The sequence below is a fragment of the Oncorhynchus clarkii genome, chromosome 5, assembly GCF_045791955.1.
Source record: "Oncorhynchus clarkii lewisi isolate Uvic-CL-2024 chromosome 5, UVic_Ocla_1.0, whole genome shotgun sequence".
Lineage (NCBI taxonomy): Eukaryota > Metazoa > Chordata > Actinopteri > Salmoniformes > Salmonidae > Oncorhynchus > Oncorhynchus clarkii.
Window position 1 is genome coordinate 22,468,407 of NC_092151.1, and position 23,319 is coordinate 22,491,725.

The following is a 23,319-nucleotide window of genomic DNA, read 5'->3' on the forward strand; positions in this document are numbered from 1 at the left end:
AGCGTAGAGGGAGGTAGAAGGGGAGATGGGGAGGTAGAGGGGAAGGTAGAAGGGTAGAGGTGGAGGTAGAAGGGTAGAGGAAGAGGTAGACAGGGGGAGGTAGAGGGGAAGGTAGAAGGGTAGAGGTGGAGGTAGAGGTAGAGGGGAAGGTAGAGGGGGAGGTAGAAGGGTATATGGGGAAGGTAGAAGGGTAGAGAGGGGGGTAGAAGGAGGAGAGGGAGGTAGAAGGGGAGAGGGGGAGGTAGATGGGGAAGGTAGAAGCATAGAGAGGAAAGTAGAAGGGTAGAGGAAGAGGAAGACGGGGAGAGGGAGATGTAGGAGCGTAGAGAGGGAGGTAGAAGGGGGAGAGGGAGGTAGATGGGGAAGGTAGAAGGGTAGAGGGGGAGGTAGAGGGGGAGGTAGAAGGGTATATGGGGAAGGTAGAAGGGTAGAGAGGGAGGTAGAAGGAGGAGAGGGAGGTAGAAGGGGGAGAGGGGGAGGTAGATGGGGAAGGTAGAAGCATAGAGAGGAAAGTAAGAATGGTAGAGGAAGAGATAGACAGGGAGAGGGAGAGGTAGAGGGGGAGAGGGGGAGGTAGACGGGAGAGGGAGACGGGGAGATGGGGAGGCAGACGGAGAGGGAGAGGTAGACGGAGAGGGGGAGGTAGACGGGGAGATGGGGAGGCAGACGGAGAGGGAGAGGTAGACGGAGAGGGAGAGGTAGACGGAGAGGGGGAGGTAGACGGGAGAGGGAGAGGTAGACGGGAGAGGTAGACAGGGTGAGGGGGAGGTAGACAGGGAGAGGGGAGGTAGACAGGGAGAGCAGGAATATAGACACAGCTAGAACACAGCAGAGCCAGCAGTCACAGAGGGAGAGATGAGGAAAGAGGGAGAGACGGAAGGTAGAGAGTGTATAAAGAGGGAGATAGAGGGTAGAGAAAGAGAGGGCCAGGGGGAGATTTGGGCCAGTGGTTGTCATGCTAAGGTAATCTACAAATACTACTGAGTCACATAAACACTATTACAGAGAAAATAATAATAGTGCAGTCTTTGACAGTGTTGTTTTTAGTTCAATGTCCAGAGAGACACAATATTTTAAATGAGATGAATAAGCACATTCTGTGTTTTCTATTTCAAGACAGATTTACCTGTCTAAACACTGCATGGGTAAATAGCAAGGCAAACATGTTGGTTCAGCCATAATTCCCCAAACGCTTTCGGTATCTGTTTCCACTGAAGGATGTGCATCTCTCCAGATCTTCGACTTGTTGTACACTGCCATCTAGTTGTCACAGATGAATGTGTAATTACAAGGTAACAAACAGACTGGCTACATGGTGCATATACATGTTATAAAGTGTTATTTCATTTTTTAAATTCCTCCCATATCGATTATTTTATAGCGTGGAAAGGGTCGAGAAAATAAATGATGTATATCTCTGCACAAATTATTGTAAGATTATGGCCAGTACAAAACCACATTTGCTTAGAGATACCGTAGAGAATAGTTGTCAACCAGGTAACTATAGCATTAACATCACACAAAACAGTTAGCCAGCTATTACTAAGGATAAGGAACAGGCAGAACAATAATATACATTTGTCGACAGGTCTTTGCGAAGTTGCGTTTCCGTTTTTCACGTTTTCATTAATATGTCCATCCTGCGCTTCCGTAGTTAGCTACTGTCACATGAATGTTTTGTTGCGAAAGCTCAGCTTGACAGTTTCATGTCAAATTTCACGGGTCTTGGTTTGCCAGCTGGATCTCAAGTGGCAGATTTCCCTACTAAATAACAACGAGATATCCCCGACAGCTATTTTAAAGGCGTCAAGACGACCGTGATCTGGGAACGTCTCACGCCAAATGATTGTTAAGGCAAGATATAATCACATTCTCTGCTTGCTAACCTGAATTAGCTTGTCAGAATTGTTTACATGCAGGGGTCAGCTGTTTGTCATCAACAACAGCAATTGCATATTGTGCCATGGTGCAACTTCTGACATCTGTCGTCTCCTTGTCATCAGAATCTCCTGCATAGCCATTAGCCAGTCATGCTGCGATGGATACTCGGTGGTCGGGAAGCACAGGGGTCTGTCGAGGTAATAGCTGGCTAACTGTTTTGTGTGATGTTAATGCTATAGTTACCCGGTTGTGTTCTTGTACTGGCTATAATTCTTACTATAATTTGTGCAGAGATATACATCATTCATTTTCTCGACCCTTTCCATGCTTTTCTCACTACCTTCTCTTATGTGATTGAATTCACTGAGTGGCTTTTCAACCTGCTGTCTCTCCTCGTCTCATTTTTATCCCTTATGTGTGCAGAAAAACCCTGTGCTATTCATTGGGGAGGAACAGCCCAAAAACTGGTTCACTGAACTGCAGGTGCTAAAAGGACATTTTGACATTGTTCGATTTCTGGTGCAGATTGATGACTTCAGGTAAGCACCTCTCCTCTCTCTCTCTCTGCCTCTCTCTCTCTCTCTCTCTACCATCTGCTGGACTCTATCTCTCAGTGTGATTGACAGCAGATCCTCTCCAAAGCAAACTTACAGAGCGTGACAAGAGCTTAATCATCACCACTGCTGGACTGTGTGTGTGTGTGTTTGATCTTCTCCTCAACAAATCTTTACTGGGTTGTGTGTATTTTATACTGTATGTGTGCGGTTACTCTATAGTTTACCCCTTTTCTTAACCCCCGCCTCCTACACACCTGCTACCCCACCTGCTCTTCCACCCCCCACTGACCACTGAATACATAGTTAACAGCCTTCACAGGTAATGCATTGCTTGGTGGAAGCATGCTGCGTGCTACTATGGTACAGTGGGTTTGCATAAGTGGTCTCATAAGTGCTTTCTAGCTGATCTGAGCTGTGTGTGTGTGTGTGTGTGTGTGTGTGTGTGTGTGGAGTTGGGTGGGTCCGGCAGAGCTTCACGCCTCGTCTACCTCAGTAATGACCCCCTCCTCTGGGCCTCGTCCTCTCCAGACAGGCCAGCAGCCGAGGGCAGGGGCCGGAACATTCTCACCAGATTGCTTTTCAAGTCCCAAAATGTATCCTTTTCCAGCCCTCGTTTGCTGGAAAGACAGTTCCTTTTCTCTTCTTTCTTCTATCTCATCCTTTACTCTTTCTGATCCTCTCATCCTGTAGGTTGGTTGTAGATGGGTAGGGGTCAGAGGTCAGGGAAAGGAGCTAAGCCTGAGGACAGGTGTTTTTAAGATCCCAGGGGAGTTAGTGGATTTTGTGGACAGTAGCTTACTCTCTGTTTCACTGAAACACATCCTTCTGGTTCAGTCATTTGGAGTTGATACATGTTTTTTCTCATTCATACCTGAAGAGTATTGGGTAATTATCACCATCATGCTTTGTTTTTAGCTGTGCTTTTAGGTGAGTAGCAGGACTGTAAGCAGGACCAGTGTTTTGTCATGTCATAAGTAGACATTGTTGTTTCCCAGGTTTGCGTCTGCAGGAGACGATGGTCTGGTGTTGGTGTGGAACGTTGAGGTGAGCCATTTGTCTGGGAGGGGAGATCAAGGGGGGATGTAGGAACATATAAACATCCAACGGCTTTGAGCAAAAGCTGGGTAGACGGAGGGCATGTTGTCCGGTCCTCTGGCAGTCTCTATGGGGGTGCCACAGGGTGAAATTCTTGGGCCGACTCTTTTCTCTGTATATATCAATGATGTTGCTCTTGTTGCGGGCGATTCCCTGATCCACCTCTACGCAGACGACACCATTCTGTATACTTCTGGCCCTTCCTTGGATACTGTGCTATCTAACCTCCATACGAGCTTCAACGCCATACAACACTCCTTCCGTGGCCTCCAACTGCTCTTAAACGCTAGTAAAACCAAATGCATGCTTTTCAACCGTTCGCTGCCTGCACCCGCACACCCGACTAGCATCACCACCCTGGATGGTTCCGACCTAGAATATGTGGACATCTATAAGTACCTAGGTGTCTGGCTAGACTGTAAACTCTCCTTCCAGACTCATATCAAACATCTCCAATCCAAAATCAAATCTAGAATCGGCTTTCTATTTCGCAACAAAGCCTCCTTCACTCACACCGCCAAACTTACCCTAGTAAAACTGACTATCCTACCGATCCTCGACTTCGGCGATGTCATCTACAAAATGGCTTCCAATACTATACTCAGCAAACTAGATGCAGTTTATCACAGTGCCATCCGCTTTGTTACTAAAGCACCTTATACCACCCACCACTGCGACCTGTATGCTCTAGTCGGCTGGCCCTCGCTACATATTCGTCGCCAGACCCACTGGCTCCAGGTCATCTACAAGTCCATGCTAGGTAAAGCCCTGCCTTATCTCAGTTCACTGGTCACGATGGCAACACCCACCCGTAGCACGCGCTCCAGCAGGTGTATATCACTGATCATCCCTAAAGCCAACACCTCATTTGGCCGCCTTTCCTTCCAGTTCTCTGCTGCCAGTGACTGGAACGAATTGCAAAAATCGTTGAAGTTGGAGACTTTTATCTCCCTCACCAACTTTAAACATTTGCTATTTGAGCAGCTAACCGATCGCTGCAGCTGTACATAGTCCATCGGTAAATAGCCCACCCAATTTACCTACCTCATCCCCATACTGTTTTTATTTATTTACTTTTCTGCTCTTTTGCACACCAGTATCTCTCTACCTGCATATGACCATCTGATCATTTTTCACTCCAGTGTTAATCTGCTAAAATTGTAATTATTCGCCTACCTCCTCATGCCTTTTGCACACAATGTATATAGACTCCTTTTTTCTTTTTTTTCTACTGTGTTATTGACTTGTTTATTGTCTACTCCATGTGTAACTCTGTGTTGTCTGTTCACACTGCTATGCTTTATCTTGGCCAGGTCGCAGTTGTAAATGAGAACTTGTTCTCAACTTGCCTACCTGGTTAAATAAAGGTGAAATAAAAAAATAAACATTTGAAACGATAAAGCAAGAATAAAGGGTAGTAGTGTTTTAGTAACACCAATAGGTGGCAGTGTTGTGAATATATTTGGAATAATACGAATTGTTGTGTGTGTGTTTGTGTGTTCTCAGACAGGAGAGAGGCTGCTGGAACTAAGGGGTCACTCCCAGCAGATAACGGCCATGACAGCCTACACACACACCAGTGGAGAGAACAAACACACCTCCCTCATCACAGCTTCCTCGGACCGCACCCTCAGTGTATCCTTACACACACACACATACACACACACACATAGAACCCTGTTGTTGTGTTTCCTGAGTGTTGTGGTTCAGCTGTGGGACCCAGAGACAGGCAACAGGGTTCAGACCGTCTCAGACCTCCAGTCCTCTGTCAAGGTATGTTCATCTGCTTTTCATCTGTTGGCAACACTTGCAACTCGTTACCATATGTTACCTAGTGCTGTGTGCTTTTTCAAGTTTCAAGTTTTTATTGTCATGTGCACAGTGAAGTACAGTGAAATGCCTTTCTTGCTCTTTCGCAACAATGCAGTAGTACATATTAGTAGTACTATAAAACAGTCAAGTAGAACTAAAACACACAAGAAATAGAAATAAGAAGAACATGAAAAGTAAGCAAGCTATATACAGGGTCAGTGCCCATACCATATTTACAATGTGCAGGGATCCTGGATCGATAGAGGTAGTTATGTATAAGGGCATGTAACTAGGCATCAGGATATATGATAAACAAGAGTAGCAGCAGTGTATATGATGATTGCATATGAGTGTGTGTGTGAGCAAATGAAGTGTGTGAGTGTATTGGAGCGTGACTGTGTTGAATGTACATAGAGAAAATGCAAAAGGCCAATGTAGATAGTCCGTGTAGCCATTTTGTTAGCTGTTTAGCACTCTTATGGCTCTGTTTAACACTCTCTTAAAGCTTTGTTACCGAGTCCCAATTAAAGTAATTTTTTTATATTTTACCGTTATTTAACTAGGCAAGTCAGTTAAGAACAAATTCTTATTTTCAATGACGGCCTAGGAACGGTGGGTTAACTGCCTTGTTCAGGGGCAGATCGACAGATGTCAGCTCAGGGATTTGATCTTGCAACCTTTCGGTTACTAGTCCAACGCTCTAACCACTAGGCTAGCTGCCGCTCTAACCACTAGGCTACCCTGCAGCTCTAACCACTAGGCTATCCTGCCGCTCTGACCACTAGGCTACCCTGCCGCTCTGACCACTAGGCTACCCTGCCGCTCTGACCACTAGGCTACCCTGCCACTCTGACCACTAGGCTAACCTGCCGCTCTGACCACTAGGCTAACCTGCCGCTCTGACCACTAGGCTACCCTGTCGCTCTGACCACTAGGCTACCCTGCCGCTCTGACCACTAGGCTACCCTGCCGCTCTGACCACTAGGCTACCCTGCCACTCTGACCACTAGGCTACCCTTCCGCTCTGACCACTAGGCTACCCTGCCGCTCTGACCACTAGGCTACCCTGCCACTCTAACCACTAGGATACCCTGCAGCTCTAACCACTAGGCTATCCAGCCGCTCTGACCACTAGGCTACCCTGCCGCTCTGACCACTAGGCTACCCTGCCGCTCTGACCACTAGGCTACCCTGCCGCTCTGACCACTAGGCTACCCTGCCGCTCTGACCACTAGGCTACCCTGCCGCTCTGACCACTAGGCTACCCTGTCGCTCTGACCACTAGGCTACCCTGCCGCTCTGACCACTAGGCTACCCTGCCGCTCTGACCACTAGGCTACCCTGCGGCTCTGACCACTAGGCTACCCTGCGGCTCTGACCACTAGGCTACCCTGCGGCTCTGACCACTAGGCTACCCTGCGGCTCTGACCACTAGGCTACCCTGCCGCTCTGACCACTAGGCTACCCTGCCGCTCTGACCACTAGGCTACCCTGCCGCTCTGACCACTAGGCTACCCTGCCGCTCTGACCACTAGGCTACCCTGCCGCTCTGACCACTAGGCTACCCTGCCGCTCTGACCACTAGGCTACCCTGCCGCTCTGACCACTAGGCTACCCTGCCGCTCTGACCACTAGGCTACCCTGCCGCTCTGACCACTAGGCTACCCTGCCGCTCTGACCACTAGGCTACCCTGCCGCTCTGACCACTAGGCTACCCTGCCGCTCTAACCACTAGGCTACCCTGCCGCTCTAACCACTAGGCTACCCTGCCGCTCTAACCTCTAGGCTACCCTGCCGCTCTAACCACTAGGCTACCCTGCCGCTCTAACCTCTAGGCTACCCTGCCGCTCTAACCACTAGGCTACCCTGCCGCTCTAACCACTAGGCTACCCTGCCGCTCTAACCACTAGGCTACCCTGCCGCTCTAACCTTTAGGCTACCCTGCCGCTCTAACCACTAGGCTACCCTGCCGCTCTAACCACTAGGCTACCCTGCCGCTCTAACCTTTAGGCTACCCTACCGCTCTAACCACTAGGCTACCCTGCCGCTCTAACCACTAGGCTACCCTGCCGCTCTAACCACTAGGCTACCCTGCCGCTCTAACCTCTAGGCTACCCTGCCGCTCTAACCTCTAGGCTACCCTGCCGCTCTAACCACTAGGCTACCCTGCCGCTCTAACCTCTAGGCTACCCTGCCGCTCTAACCACTAGGCTACCCTGCCGCTCTAACCACTAGGCTACCCTGCCGCTCTAACCTCTAGGCTACCCGCCGCCCTGCGTAATGTCTTATGTAATTACCTTTAACATGTAGTGTCTAAAATATCTGTTCATTTCAGTCATTTCAATAGAAAGTGATGAATGTTTTGTTGCTTAAATATTTTTTTATTGAACACATACAAGAAAGAAAACAAGATATACAGAACAAGTAAACAGAAAGCAGAGGGCAGATGCCACCCCCCATAATTTGGTAGAGGGAACTTTGTTCCTTTTCCAAAACAACAAGATATCTTTTTGTTGCCGAAATGAGACTAAGAGATGAGTTGTTTTGGGGGCTTGGTTAATCCTTTTAGGGTTTTTGACACTCCCAGGATGATCAGAAGTGGGTCTGAGTCAATTAAAGACTCCAGAACCTCAGAGAGGATCCTACAAATTCCACACCAATAACCATGCAGGTTAGAGCATAGGGCACAGCGGTGGAGTAGTGTGACATTTATCACACAGGGGAGGTATCAGGAAATATCCTATGCAGTTTAGTTTTGGAATAGTGTAATCTGTGTAAGATCTTGAATTGTGTAAGACAATGTCTGGAGTTAATGGAGCAGGTGTGGATATACTTCCAGCTCTCTTCCCAGCCTGCTCCAGAAATGTCAGTCCCTAGCACTTCCTCCCATTTAGCCTTAATGGCATCTGTAGAAGGTGTGCTAACAGATTGAAAGCGTCATTTAGACGAGATATCAGTTTGTCTGAGGTGGGACACATTTTCATGGATCCGGCAACATGGAAGGTTTAGCATTTCCAAATGTAGGAAGATGTTTTCTAACAAAGTCTCTAATCTGTAGGGGTCTGAAAAAGTTACTTCTGGGAAGATTATAGGTTTCCCTCAGCAAATCAAAGGAGGCAAAGGTCCCTTCTATATAAAAATCCTCTATGGTATTGATCCCTAGTTCTCCCGATCGCGCAAAGGTGTTATCAAGGTTAGAGGGGACAAAGTACTTATTCTTCGCAGTAGGGAGCAGAATGATATTGGTATAAGGTCAAAATGGAACTTAGTTTGCTTCAGATACGGACTGTGCTATGTATAATAGGATTGTTACCATAAAGTGACATCTCCAAATTGACGGGACAAAATCACAGCGTCAATAGAAGAAGGGCGGCTATCCTCACGCTCCATACTAAGCCAGCTGCGTCATCCAGACAACCATAAGAGCACAGAGGTTAGCGGACCAATAGTAATATACACTGCTCAAAAAAATAAAGGGAACACTTAAACAACACAATGTAACGCCAAGTCAATCACACTTCTGTGAAATCAAACTGTCCACTTAGGAAGCAACACTGATTGACAATAAATTTCACATGCTGTTGTGCAAATGGAATAGACAACAGGTGGAAATTAGAGGCAATTAGCAAGACACCCCCAATAAAGGAGTGGTTCTGCAGGTGGTGACTACAGACCACTTCTCAGTTCCTATGCTTCCTGGCTGATGTTTTGGTCACTTTTGAATGCTGGCGGTGCTTTCACTCTAGTGGTAGCATGAGACGGAGTCTACAACCCACACAAGTGGCTCAGGTAGTGCAGCTCATCCAGGATGGCACATCAATGCGAGCTGTGGCAAGAAGGTTTTCTGTGTCTGTCAGCGTAGTATCCAGAGCATGGAGGCGCTACCAGGAGACAGGCCAGTACATCAGGAGACGTGGAGGAGGCCGTAGGAGGGCAACAACCCAGCAGCAGGACCGCTACCTCCGCCTTTGTGCAAGGAGGAGCAGGAGGAGCACTGCCAGAGCCCTGCAATGACCTCCAGCAGGCCACAAATGTTCATGTGTCTGCTCAAACTGTCAGAAACAGACTCCACGAGGGTGGTATGAGGGCCCGACGTCCACAGGTGGGGGTTGTGCTTACAGCCCAACGCCGTGCAGGACGTTTGGCATTTGCCAGAGAACACCAAGATTGGCAAATTCGCCACTGGCGCCCTGTGCTCTTCTCAGATGAAAATAGGTTCACACTGAGCACATGTGACAGACGTGACAGTCTGGAGACGCCGTGGAGAATGTTCTGTTGCCTGCAACATCCTCCAGCATGACCGGTTTGGCGGTGGGTCAGTCATGGTGTGGGGTGGCATTTCTTTGGGGGGGCCGCACAGCCCTCCATGTGCTCGCCAGAGGTAGCCTGACTGCCATTAGGTACCGAGATGAGATCCTCAGACCCCTTGTGAGACCATATGCTGGTGCGGTTGGCCCTGGGTTCCTCCTAATGCAAGACAATGCTAGACCTCATGTGGCTGGAGTGTGTCAGCAGTTCCTGCAAGAGGAAGGCATTGATGCTATGGACTGGCCCGTCCGTTCCCCAGACCTGAATCCAATTGAGCACATTTGGGACATCATGTCTCGCTCCATCCACCAACAGACTGCACCACAGACTGTCCAGGAGTTGGCGGATGCTTTAGTCCAGGTCTGGGAGGATATATCCCAGGAGACCATCCGCCACCTCATCAGGAGCATGCCCAGGCGTTGTAGGGAGGTCATACAGGCACGTGGAGGCATTACATCAAAATTGGATCAGCCTGTAGTGTGGTTTTCCACTTTAATTTTGAGTGTGACTCCAAATCCAGACCTCCATGGGTTGATAAATTTGATTTCCATTGATACTTTTTGTGTGATTTTGTTGTCAACACATTCAACTATGTAAAGAAAAAAGTATTTAATAAAAATATTTAATTCATTCAGATCTAGGATGTGTTATTTTAGTGTTCCCTTTATTTTTTTGAGCAGTGTATAACATTTGGGGTAGACAATCCTTCCATCTTGGACTTCTAGAGGTGTTTTTACCACTCCTGTGTGTTTTATATTCCCAGATGAATGGAATGATAATTGAGTCCAGTTGTTTATGAAAGGATTTAGGTATGAATACCGGGATGTTCTGGAATAGGTAAAGCAGTTGCGGGAGGAAGACCATTTTAATAGCATTAATTCTTCTGAGCAGGGAAATTCAATTGGAAGAGTTCTCCAAAATTGTACGTTTGCAGTTGTCTAAAAAAACAACACTATTTTGCTCAAAAAATATTTTTCTACTCTTAAGTGTGTACATTGCTGTATTTATATGTGGGATATTATTTTTCAACAAGAGAAGTTCATGGAGTGTGCGTCTTTAAATTTTAATTTGGGAGGGGGTTGCTAGGGGCAACAGTGCTGTTCCATATCTTTCCCTCACCTGTTTTCACCATCTAGCATACTGTTTCTATATATACAGTCAGTTCAGGTTATATTTAGACATACTGTCTTTTTATGTCTGTGAACTCCACTATTAATTCAAATATTTGCTATTTTATATTTTATTTCACCTTTATTTAACTAGGTAGGATAGTTGAGAACAAGTTCTCATTTACAACTGAGACTTGGCCAAGATAAGGCAACTGAGACCCTTCTCCAAGTGATTATATTGTTTAGGTGGAGATATAAGTGTGTGTGTGGGTGTGGGTGGGTGGTTGGGTACGTGTGTACTCTTATCGTTCTATCTCTGTTAGTGTCTGCTGGTGTTGGAGCGGTTATGTGTGTGGGTGTCGGGAGGAAATGAGTTGTGTGTGTGGAACAGAGACTTCCAGCTGCAGTGTCAGAGCCAGCACCACGACGACACAGGTAATAACACAGAGATCATGTTAGGATACATTCATTCATAATGCACTATTCACACATTAACCTCATGGTACACAGAGAAACCAGGATTACGGTTCAGTTGCCACAAAAGGGAGCAAACATTTTTAAAGGGAGGGAGTACTGTCTGATCTTGTCCATTTAGCACCACCTTTTCACTCCATTTGATAAAAGGCTTACTGTCGTTTGGGCTTATTTATGTATTTTAATCTCATATATGAAGGGATTCAATGTTAGTGTTGTGTCTCAAGGAATCAGTGCCACGGTGGAGTTGCCTAAGAACTGTATAGCAGCAGCTATGGACAAAGATATAGGTGAGTTGTAATAGTAACCATGGTTGTAGTCCTGTATTCTTTATGAACCTTTGTGTCGTCCATGTGTCTCTTCTGAACTAAGGTAAACACCCTCTCCCTCCCTCTGTGTAGTGATTTTCAGGCTGACCATGTCCACAGGGTCCCGGTTGTCTGTAGCAGAGGTCAGACGTCTATCTGACCACCAGGACAGCATCCACGCTCTCATCAACATCAATGGTCAGCCTTTATCTCTTCATCATCTCACATTTACATTTGACATGTTAGTCATTCAGCAGATGCTCTCATCCAGAGCCCCTTAGTGCAATCATTTCAAGATAGCAAGGTGAGACAACCAAGTATCACCGTCGTAGTAAGTACATTTTCCTCAATAAAGAAGTTATATGGATATGACCTAGTAGGTCTGATAGAGAGATCACTTTGCTGATGTCAAATACACTTGAGTGTATTTGACATCAGTAAGGACACCTTCCTAATATTGAGTTGCACCCCTCTCCCTCCCTCTTGCCTTCAGAACAACCTCAATTCATCGGGGTATGGTCTCTACAAACTGTCCAAAGTGTTCCACAGGGTTGCTGGCCCATTTTGACTCCAAAACTTCCCACAGTTGTGTCAAGTTGGCTGGATGTCCTTTGCGTGGAGGACCATTCTTGATACACACATGAAACTGTTGAGCGTGACAAATACACTATCAAAGTGGTGTTCTTGGCACCTACTACCATACCCTGTTCAAAGGCACTTACATATTTTGTCTTGGTCATTCACCCTCTGAATGGCACACATACACAATCCATGTCTCAAGGCTTAGAAATCCTTCTTTAACCTGTCTCCTCCCCTTCGCATCTACACTGATTGAAGAGACATCAATAAGGGATCATAGCTTTCTCCTGGATTCACCTGGTCAGTCTTCAGTATGTCTTGGAAAGAGCAGGAGTCCTTAATGCTTTGTACACTCAGTGTATATTTCAGGTTGACTTGGTTTAACTTAAACTGAAGCTAAACTTTGACCGGGCAGTCTGGGATTTGAATTTCTGAGGTTCTACTTCACAAATTCTAACTCTATGGTATCTTCCTCCTACTCTTCCTACTCCTCCTCTACCTCTTCCTTTTCAGATGGCCTATTTGCCAGTGGGTCCCATGTTGGCGAGCTGATCCTGTGGGACGCTGTTGATTGGACGATTATGGCCTATGAGCACATCCTGTGGGAGGAGTCTCAGACCGACACCCAGGCTGAGATCCGATTGGCCGCTCCGAAACCCAGTGAGATGTCCATCCAACAGCTGACATCCGATGGAGAGGTGAGTACCCAAAGTGTTTTGACATGGTGAGATTATTTTAGGTTGAAAGTTAGTGTTGTTAATCAAGTCAAGTCAACTGGTATTTAAGGTGCATTATCACAAGGTCTCAATACACTACAAATGAATGATCTTTTATCACCTCTTCCTCCCTAGCTGATGGTGGCTGCAGTGGGCAGTGGTCTGTATGTGTACAGCGTCATCACTAAGAGTGTTGTGGCCTACAGGAAGACAGCCCACGACTCCAACGTACTACACACCATGCTGCTGCCTGATGGGTAATCAAATCACACCTGCTCTTATTAAGAGACCCACTGTTTGCTGTTCCCAAGCTCTTTATCTCAGCCACAACAATGTTATCAAACATAATGGTCTTTATCAGGTTTCACACGTTACCTGTGTTGTTCTCTCTTCTGTAAGGTACATGTGTGTCACACTGCAGTGTTTTTATAGATTTCTTATAGTGTGTGTGTGTTGCAGGGGGCTGATGTCGTGCTCCGAGGATGGCAGTGTGAGGATTTGGGAGATGCAGGACCTCCTGTTACCTGCAGAACCAGCCTCTGCAGGTGAGTCGTGTACACACACACACACACACACACACACACACACACAGACCCAGCGGAGTCAGTGTAGTGGTGGGATCAAAGGAGGGCTAGACAGACTATGGCAGTGATGTCACTAGCCTAGGCTAGCGTCTATACTAATCCTACACAGCTGCCTTTGAAGTGGATTGGAGCGCTCCTCTGAGTCTGAGCTGTGGTCCTTTCTCTCTTTCCCTCGCTTTCTCGTTCTGTTCATCCATCACTTCACCACAGCTCAGAGCTCAGAGTCTGTCAGTGTGATGCCTCCTTCTTGAAGCACTGTCATCAGTCAGCGAACACACACTCAGCCAAATCACATTTCCCGACTTGGTTTTTCTTTTTGCACATCCACTGTAATTTATAAGGAAGGGAAATATAATTTTGGTCTTTTGGGATTTTTATGGCCTTTTTATTGTCCATATTAAGATAAATGTTTTCATGTGAAAAAATGTGACAAGCCCCTAGGGGCAGGCGGTCTACAGTCACGTCTTATTGGATGGTTGTGGAATGTTTCTCATCCCAGAGCTGTGCCCACTGCTTGACATCTCGTGGTGATGACGTCGTGGCTGATAGAGTCCATGTGCCAAACCTGTCTGGTTGCCGAGTCCATCTGAAAAGTCACAGCATCAGCTTTCTATTCAAATCTCTCTCTTCTCTCTCTCTCTCCATCCTCCAGGGTTCTTTGGGATGTGGACTTTCGGCAGGTCCAATAAGCAGGCGGGGCCTCCTGTGAAGAAGGTTCTTGAACTCCCCAGTCTCAGAACATTGGAACTGACGGGCGACCTGATTGGACACTCAGGGGCCGTGCAGGTATGATGTCACGTAATAATCAACTGACAACATTTAGACAAATATCCTATTGATACATGTTACCATTTCTGTGTATTTGTGCGTTTTTTCTTGCGTGTCCTCTCCAGATGTTTGTGAGTTTTGGGGAGAAGGGTCTGGTAACATGTTCTACAGACCACCTGCTGATTGCATGGAAGAACAGAGAGAGAGAGTCTCACCTCCGCAGTCTCGCCCTCTTCAGGAAACTGGAGGAGAACGGGGGACTCTGACCCCCCACCCCCACCTGTCAGTCACTAACACAATTATTTATGATTTTACAGAACACTTTCTACTGGAAGTTAAGGTTTTAAAGAGGGGTGGAATGTATTTGTTCCTAGGTGTTGTTATTTCACTGTCTCTGAGGTTCATGGATGTGTATATATATATATATATATATATATATATATATATATATATATATATATATATATATATATATATATATATATATATATATATATATATATATATATATATATATATATATATATATAATGTGTACAATGTGATGGATATTTCTTTACCATGTTTGTTGGTTTAGTGATTTTACAACGTGTGAAATTCTGTGTGTTTCAAGTCTTCAATTTTAATCTGATGTTCTTATATATGCCTGTCTTCAAGTTGGTCACACATTTATTTGATCTGATGTTCTTATATATGCCTGTCTTCAAGTTGGTCACACATTTATTTGATCTGATGTTCTTATATATGCCTGTCTTCAAGTTGGTCACACATTTATTTGATCTGATGTTCTTATATATGCCTGTCTTCAAGTTGGTCACACATTTATTTGATCTGATGTTCTTATATATGCCTGTCTTCAAGTTGGTCACACATTTATTTGATCTGATGTTCTTATATATGCCTGTCTTCAAGTTGGTCACACATTTATTTGATCTGATGTTCTTATATATGCCTGTCTTCAAGTTGGTCACACATTTATTTGATCTGATGTTCTTATATATGCCTGTCTTCAAGTTGGTCACACATTTATTTGATCTGATGTTCTTATATATGCCTGTCTTCAAGTTGGTCACACATTTATTTGATCTGATGTTCTTATATATGCCTGTCTTCAAGTTGGTCACATTTATTTGATCTGATGTTCTTATATATGCCTGTCTTCAAGTTGGTCACACATTTATTTGATCTGATGTTCTTATATATGCCTGTCTTCAAGTTGGTCACACATTTATTTGATCTGATGTTCTTATATATGCCTGTCTTCAAGTTGGTCACACATTTATTTGATCTGATGTTCTTATATATGCCTGTCTTCAAGTTGGTCACACATTTATTTGATCTGATGTTCTTATATATGCCTGTCTTCAAGTTGGTCACACATTTATTTGATCTGATGTTCTTATATATGCCTGTCTTCAAGTTGGTCACACATTTATTTGATCTGATGTTCTTATATATGCCTGTCTTCAAGTTGGTCACACATTTATTTGATCTGATGTTCTTATATATGCCTGTCTTCAAGTTGGTCACACATTTATTTGATCTGATGTTCTTATATATGCCTGTCTTCAAGTTGGTCACACATTTATTTGATCTGATGTTCTTATATATGCCTGTCTTCAAGTTGGTCACACATTTATTTGATCTGATGTTCTTATATATGCCTGTCTTCAAGTTGGTCACACATTTATTTGATCTGATGTTCTTATATATGCCTGTCTTCAAGTTGGTCACACATTTATTTGATCTGATGTTCTTATATATGCCTGTCTTCAAGTTGGTCACACATTTATTTGCCAAATGTCTGTATGGTTATTTGAACTATTTTTACCCCACAGTTGCTTGTTTTTTAAAGCCTAAATATAATGTCACAAATTAAAGATACAACTGGTCACAAACACCATATTGCAGGATATGTATATTGTTTCTCACTAATACATTTAAAAAGTATTGACAAAGAGAACCAAAATCAGACTTCTTCTGACAGAGACCAGGAAAGACTAAAATCATAACCACTCAACTCTGGAGGATCCACCCAGAGCAGCTTTATAAACAACTAAAGCCTCAAACCATAAAATCCTTCCAAAATACATATACTTTACAGTTGCCTTTTCACGGCCAATAATGACAAAACAATGAATAATTACTTTAAAAAATAGAGCTTGTATACATTAACGCTTGTTGAGTTTCTATTGGTTGTTCTGAAGGAAACAGATTGGCACGTTCTCCATATCCATTGATGCCAGTCTCTGACCAATGACAGAGCCTGGTTAACATGACATCACAGTAATGTCAGCCATGCTCTCACCTCAGCTGAAACGGTTTGTTTTGGGGGGAAAAGAGAGGAAAGGAGGTGAAGCATGAGGGTGACATCAGATCTGAACACATCTAACTGAACAACTGAAACAAAAGTAAAAAAAAAAAACATTGTTCTATTAAAAATAGATGAAGCTCAATGGACAGTCCACGGGACACTACATAGTGGGTTGTTGAAGTCAGCAGTAGCTAGGTAGTTTCCAGTGTCGTATATCAGTGAAACTATGAAAGCCTTGACAGAGTGAGCAATGGGAAGAGGTTTTAAGGCATTTGTCTTACCATGTTCTGAAACTAGCATACAGTCATTGTCAAACACACTGTTCTCTCCATAATACCTGTAGTGTTCACCTGTCGAGGGTCAGTCTCAAATGACACCATGTTCCCCACAAAGAACACTTCATTTGTCACTATATGGGGAATAGGGTGCCATTTAGGACATTAATATACTGTGATACTCTGACCAACCAGAGAACGAGGAGTTGAGGAATGTGAGACATGAGCCAGGTTAAAATTCTAAAGTAAAATAGGTCTACTCTGGCTTAGTCTAGTGGCTTTGTTCAGCTACTCACTAACCCAAACAAACCACATGAAACCAAACAAATAATTTGAAGCTAAATCAACCACATGAAGCCAAACAAACCATTTGAAGCTAAACAAACCATTTGAAGCCAAACAAACCATTTGAAGCTGAAGGAACACTGTTTCAGAGGAGAGGTGCAAAGTAAGGCACCTTGAAGAAGATCACTTTTCCTTCGGTTAACTACGTACCCCAGTTTAGTTTCTCTTGGTTGAATATACACACATGCAGGCATGCGCAAGCACTTTGAACTCAGAACTTACCACCCATTCATAACACATCTGACCATAGCTGCAGATGTTTGGGGGGGGTGTCATAGAATATTTTGGAGGGGCACTCGCTACAGACTACAAACACGCTACATATATCGGTCTGATAATATAGGACTAGTAAAGGCCCAGTGCACTACTTCTGTAATTAGTATTATTTTTTTAATAATATCTGATTTTTCAGGGGAGACACCAGCACCCTCAGCACCCCTACTTCCAGCAGGCTATGCCTTTGACTGCCTGTCTTGTATGTCTACTGTGTAGCTGCACAAGGACATTATTGGAACTGCATTTCCCACTGCCAACCAATGGAGGGAGACCGCTACACAGTAATGTGTTTTAGATGACAGGAAGGGGATGATAATGTCATTTTCAATCTTGTTTTAATAGCAGAGTCGGAGTTGAAAACCCAACAGAACCAAGCAGCAGTACAGGGTACTGGGAGCTGGCCTGATGGTCTCTTTTCCTAGAGAGGATCCAAAGACCGGGTCAATCTAAAATGTCCCCATAGAACGCACTACCATTCTGTACTGCACTTAAGGCAATAGGGTGCATTTAAGACGCAACTGTTTAAGCCCCAAAAGCTAAGTGTGCCAGTGTTTCTCACCACATACATCTCTGCCCCAAAAGTAGTGCACTACATAGGGAATAGTTTGAGCCAGAGCCATCCAAGTCTTTCATGCTGTGTCTCTCCCATGGTGGTTTCATCAGGCTGCTGTGAGGTGGCTCTGCTCAGACCACACTGCCATGCTACATCATAACGGACCAGCAACACGCTATGGGGACACAGGAGGGACAAAAAGCAGTTGGAAAATAAAATGTACTCCTACAGTCGTGGCCAAAAGTTTTGAGAATGACACAAATATTAATTTTCACAAAGTCTGCTGCCTCAGTGTCTTTAGATATTTATGTCAGATGTTACTATGGAACACTGAAGTATATTTACAAGCATTTCATAAGTATCAAAGGCTTTTATTGACAATTACATGAAGTTGGTGCAAAGAGTCAATATTTGCAGTGTTGACCCTTCTTTTTTAAGACCTCTGCAATCCGCCCTGGCATGCTGTCAATTAACTTCTGGGCCACATCCTGACTGATGGCAGCCCATAATCAATGCTTGGAGTTTGTCAGAATTTGTGGGTTTTTGTTTGTCCACCCGCCTCTTGAGGATTGACCACAAGTTCTCAATGGGATTAAGGTCTGGGGAGTTTCCTGGCCATGGACCCAAAATATATCGATGTTTTGTTCCCCGAGCCACTTAGTTATCACTTTTGCCTTATGGCAAGGTACTCCATCATGCTGGAAAAGGCATTGTTGTCACCAAACTGTTCCTGGATGGTTGGGAGAAGTTGCTCTCAGAGGATGTGTTGGTACCATTCTTTATTCATGGCTGTGTTCTTAGGCAAAATTGTGAGTGAGCCCACTCCCTTGGCTGAGAAGCAACCCCACACATGAATGGTCTAAGGATGCTTTACTGTTGGCATGACACAGGACTGATGGTAGCGCTCACCTTGTCTTCTCCGGACAAGCTTATTTCCGGATGCTCCAAACAATCAAAAAGGGGATTCATCAGAGAAAATGACTTTACCCCAGTCCTCAGCAGTCCAATCCCTGTACCTTTTGCAGAATATCAGTCTGTCCCTGATGTTTTTCCTGGAGAGAAGTGGCTTCTTTGCTGCCCTTCTTTGACACCAGGCCATCCTCCAAAAGTATTTTGCGTACAGATGCACTCACACCTGCTTGCTGCCATTCCTGAGCAAGCTCTGTACTGGTGGTGCCCCGATCCCGCAGTTGAATCAACTTTAGGAGACGGTCCTGGCGCTTGCTGGACTTTCTTGGGCGCCCTGAAGCCTTCTTCACAACAACTGAACCGCTCTCCTTGAAGTTCTTGATGATCTGATAAATGGTTGATTTAGGTGCAATCTTACTGGCAGCAATATCCTTGCCTGTGAAGCCCTTTTTGTGCAAAGTAATGATGACGGCACGTGTTTCCTTGCAGGTAACCATGGTTGACAGCGGAAGAATAATGATTCCAAGCACCACCGTCCTTTTGAAGCTTCCAGTCTGTTATTTGAACTCAATCAGCATGACAGAGTGATCTCCAGCCTTGTCCTCATCAACACTCAAACCTGTGTTAATGAGAGAATCACTGACATTATGTCAGCTGGTCCTTTTGTGGCAGGGCTGAAATGCAGTGGAAATGTTTTTTGGGGATTCAGTTCATTTGCATGGCAAAGAGTGACTGCAATGAATTGCAATTAATCCGATCACTCTTCATAACATTCTGGAGTATATGCATATTGCCATCATACAAACTGAGGCAGCAGACTTTGTGAAAATGTATATTTGTGTCATTCTCAAAACTTTTGGCCACGACTGTACAACTGCACTGAACACCAGAGAGTAACTGGAAAGTTAGAAATCAATGGGTTGGTTGTGCTTGGAATATTAACTTGCTTAGCCACTGCTTTCATGTTGCGATACTATAATTTGTTTCCTTCATATTTGGAGATTACAATTATCTACAGTATGTGTCCACATCAATGTGCCTAGTTAAATAAAGGTTAAATAAAATAAATAAATAAAACATGTGCCTTTGATATTTAAATGGATGTACTGGAACTTTATGACCTTTTTTAAGTAATGAATTATGATTAGCTTCAATGCAAGCTGTCATAAATATTACACTTGGCCTACTGTAGGTCAGATAATTCACTTCTTATTTGGTTTATAATTGAAGATCAACAGTACTTAATATAGTGCTATTTTTCTCCCACTTGTCGATGAATAGTGTTGTAATTATGTTCTAATACTGTTCCCACTAAGCCCCAGTGATGACAGGATAGTTCTCTTTTAAGAGCCATGTGAGCAGAGTTCCAGAGGGGGCTGAGTGAGCGCTGCTTCTAGCCCCAGAGGGGAGCCTGATGGTGAGCTAGCTGCATGTGAGGCATGGCTCTCTGCACAGAGCTCTGGTTCTCCCCCATAGAGAGAGATATTACAGCAGTCAGTTCAGCTGGGCTCTGCTCTGTAAACCTCCTAGGTATGGAGCGAACACAGACCTCTGACTGCACTGGGGCTGCTGCCAAACACACACAAACACGCGCGCACACGCACACACACACACCTCTGTATGATTCTCCCTGACAGGGCTTATCAGAGCTCAATATTCCTTAATACTTTCAGCTGGCGAGAGAACAAGGTAAGCGGAGTTACAATTTACAGTTGTCTGTTTAGTTGGAAGAGCGAGTACAGTGTGCATGTGCTGGAGTGGACTGATTTCTCTCTACATGCTTTAGTTCTGTAATCATTCCGTGATCTCTCCTCTTTTAGCTGTAGAAGTCACAGTATAATGAAGCTTTGGTACCCATCTCAGCAGTACTACATACTACAGTAGAGAGACAGAAAGGTACAGTATGAGAAGAAACAGCAGACTCTTGTCTGAGAGAAGAGAGCAGAAAAACAGACAGGAAAAATAAAAGATTTTGAGAAAGTGACTTTGAGCTGCTAAAGTGCAGTTGGTTGGTTTGTAGCATGTTGGTCCTCACCCCTCAGGCTGGGACCGATTGGTTGGTCCTCACCCCTCAGGCTGGGACTGATTGGTTGGTCCTCACCCCTCAGGCTGGGACCGATTGGTTGGTCCTCACCCCTCAGGCTGGGACTGATTGGTTGGTCCTCACCCCTCAGGCTGGGACTGATTGGTTGGTCCTCACTCCTCAGGCTGGGACTGATTGGTTGATCCTCACCCTTCAGGCTGGGACAGATGGTAAGGAGGACTGTAGAGTCCAATTAGGGGCCCAACAGGGACCCGAGAGGGGTCTGAAGAGGCTGGCTTCAGCCTCAGAGGGCAAATCTAAAATGTTACCCTATTCCCCATGTAGTGCATGTAGTGCATGTATGTTTGACCAGAGCCCCCCATGCTAAATTTAGCAATGGGCACCATAATGATTCTCTGTATGAAATCTGTTTTTGTAGTTTGAGGCAACATCAGATAACCAAAGATGGGAAATGTGTTTGGGTTGGGGCTATGGTCAGAAGTAGTCCACTACATAGGGGATAGGGTGTCATTATGTCAGCCAGTATGACAGTCCCCTGGTTTCTTCTCAGGGCTCCAAGCTACAGACTCTGGGGTTTGCAGGCTCTAAGGTCTGCAGACTGCAGTACAGTCCAATGTGTGTGGAGCTGGGTAGAATCACAGTGGGAGGGGCTTAATGCCAGTGCTGGGCTACATTCGCTGTCTCCCCCTGCCCTGAGAGAGGGAGGGATGGATGGAGGGATGAAGGGAGAGAGGGAGGGATGGAGGGGTCACGGAGGAGAAGGCGGACGCAGGCTCTTGCACTTCATGTCGTCCAGACCCTTCCAGTACTTGTAGTTCTCTGACAGGTGCTCCATGAGGCCAGGTAGACTGGCGAAGGCTGGGGGACAGAGGAGAGTGTGAGGTTAACACACATCTGCATGCACACAAACACATGAGCCAGCGGTAGTTTCCACACAAGGAAATGACAGCTAGGGAAATTAGGTCTCAAGCAATTTGTGTTTGTGTGGGTGTTGTTTACTTCCTAGTTTCCAACTCGTTGGTTGCCCCTCTGTCTGAGCCTGACCTGGCAACCACCAGACAACAACCCAGCCCTGACCCTGCCGAATTAAAGCCTGCTGTGTGAGTGTGTTTGTGCGTTATGCTTGTGTGTGTGCGCATCTTTGTGCTTCTGTGTGCACTTTTGCATCTGAATGTGTGTGCTTTTGTGTGTGTGTGTGTACAGTAGGTTCTGCTTCAGTGCATTTCGACTTAACCCCTCCGGCCCCCCGGATACCCACCCCTGCCCCTCCACCCTTTCCCAGTGGCCTCTGGGAATTTTCCGTGACATCACCAGCTTTTTTCACTGTAAACACATGTATTCTCTTCTCTGGGTGGGTAACCCCTAGAAACACCCCAGAGGTCAGGGTTCATTTCATGGGGACGGGGAGATGGAAGTTATTATATCCTACCCTCCCTCCCTCCCTCCCCTTTACCCTTTTGTCTGGCTCCCATCCCCTCCCTCCCCCTTTCTCCTCTTCACCCCTTCGTTTGGCTCCCATCCCCTTCTCCCTCCCTCTCTATGTCCCCTGGGCTACTGTGCTCTACTGTGATGGGAAAAGGGAGGCTCTACCTCTTTTACAGGGATGGAGGAAGTAGAAGAGAGGATAGGCCTGGGAAAGTTGGGATTTGTGATCCCTCCCCCTCCCAGTGGATCCCCTGTGCCCTTCTAACCTCGGCACCGCGTGTGTGTTCTTACCATCCCAGGCGTCAAACATGTCTGTAATGAAGTAGTCTATGAAGGAGATCTGAGACTTGGGGATACTGCAGGTGTTCCTGTCAAATACAGGCATGACCACCGGAAGAGCCTCTCTCTTCTCCTCGTCAGTCTGAAACACACATGGATTCACACAGGTTAACACACACACACACACACACACACACACACACACACACACACACACACACACACACACACACACACACACACACACACACACAGGTTACCACCCCCCCCACCAGACACACACACTATAGTATTTACAATATGTACATACTCACGAGAGAGAGAGAGAGAGAGAGAGAGAGAGAGAGAGAGAGAGAGAGGGCAGATTTATAGGTGTACACGGAAACACTACATGACCAAAAGTTTGTGGACAACTGCTCGTCAAACTATTCATTCCAAAATCATGGGCATTCATATGGGGTTGTTCCCTCTTTGCTGCTATAACAGCCTCCACTTTTCTGGGAAGGCTTTCCACTAGATGTTGGAACAATGCTGCGGGGACTTCCATTCAGCTACAAGAACATCAGTGAGATCGGGCACTGATGTTGGGCAATTAGGCCTGGCTTGCAGTCTGCGTTCCAATTCATCCCAAAGGTGTTCAATGGGGTTGAGGTCAGGGCTCTGTGCAGGGCAGTCAAGTTCTTCCACACTTATCTCGACAAACCATTT

General features: G+C 45.4%; 2 protein-coding genes across 3 annotated transcripts in view; one reads left to right on the forward strand and one right to left on the reverse strand.

Moving 5' to 3' along the window:
• Positions 1 to 1,667: 1,667 nt before the first annotated feature.
• LOC139408529 (WD repeat domain 41) lies at positions 1,668 to 14,627 on the forward strand. 2 transcript variants are annotated; one of them, XM_071152521.1, is made up of 14 exons: positions 1,668 to 1,854; positions 2,004 to 2,078; positions 2,305 to 2,420; positions 3,434 to 3,482; positions 5,040 to 5,168; positions 5,244 to 5,306; positions 11,086 to 11,197; positions 11,464 to 11,526; positions 11,638 to 11,742; positions 12,637 to 12,821; positions 12,975 to 13,096; positions 13,299 to 13,384; positions 14,076 to 14,209; positions 14,317 to 14,627. In XM_071152521.1, exons 2-14 carry the CDS (start codon positions 2,031 to 2,033, stop codon positions 14,455 to 14,457), a joined length of 1,353 nt encoding a protein of 450 aa, XP_071008622.1. In that variant the 5' UTR covers positions 1,668 to 1,854; positions 2,004 to 2,030; the 3' UTR covers positions 14,458 to 14,627. The 2 variants fall into 2 exon arrangements, with proteins under 2 accessions (XP_071008622.1, XP_071008623.1); XM_071152522.1 differs by having other exon boundaries at positions 1,689 to 1,854; positions 2,967 to 3,482.
• Positions 14,628 to 15,922: 1,295 nt separating this feature from the next.
• Positions 15,923 to 23,319, reverse strand: part of LOC139408530 (high affinity cAMP-specific and IBMX-insensitive 3',5'-cyclic phosphodiesterase 8B-like) — a 106,815-nt gene continuing 99,418 nt past the window's right edge. The window contains exons 22-23 of the mRNA XM_071152523.1: positions 22,624 to 22,753; positions 15,923 to 21,765 (exon numbers count right to left, since the gene is read on the reverse strand). Coding sequence (XP_071008624.1) covers positions 21,656 to 21,765; positions 22,624 to 22,753 — 240 coding nt within the window. The 3' untranslated portion in view covers positions 15,923 to 21,655. The remainder of the gene's footprint in view (positions 21,766 to 22,623; positions 22,754 to 23,319) is intronic.

What these genes read in the sequence shown, in the direction of transcription:
- LOC139408529 (XM_071152521.1), top strand. Translation starts at nt 2,031, where the DNA reads ATGCTGCGATGGATACTCGGTGGTCGGGAAGCACAGGGGTCTGTCGAG. An exon ending in CCTCGGACCGCACCCTCAGT is followed by an intron (nt 5,169 to 5,243) that starts GTATCCTTACAC and finishes GTTGTGGTTCAG; the next exon opens with CTGTGGGACCCAGAGACAGG. An exon ending in TGCAGAACCAGCCTCTGCAG is followed by an intron (nt 13,385 to 14,075) that starts GTGAGTCGTGTA and finishes TCCATCCTCCAG; the next exon opens with GGTTCTTTGGGATGTGGACT.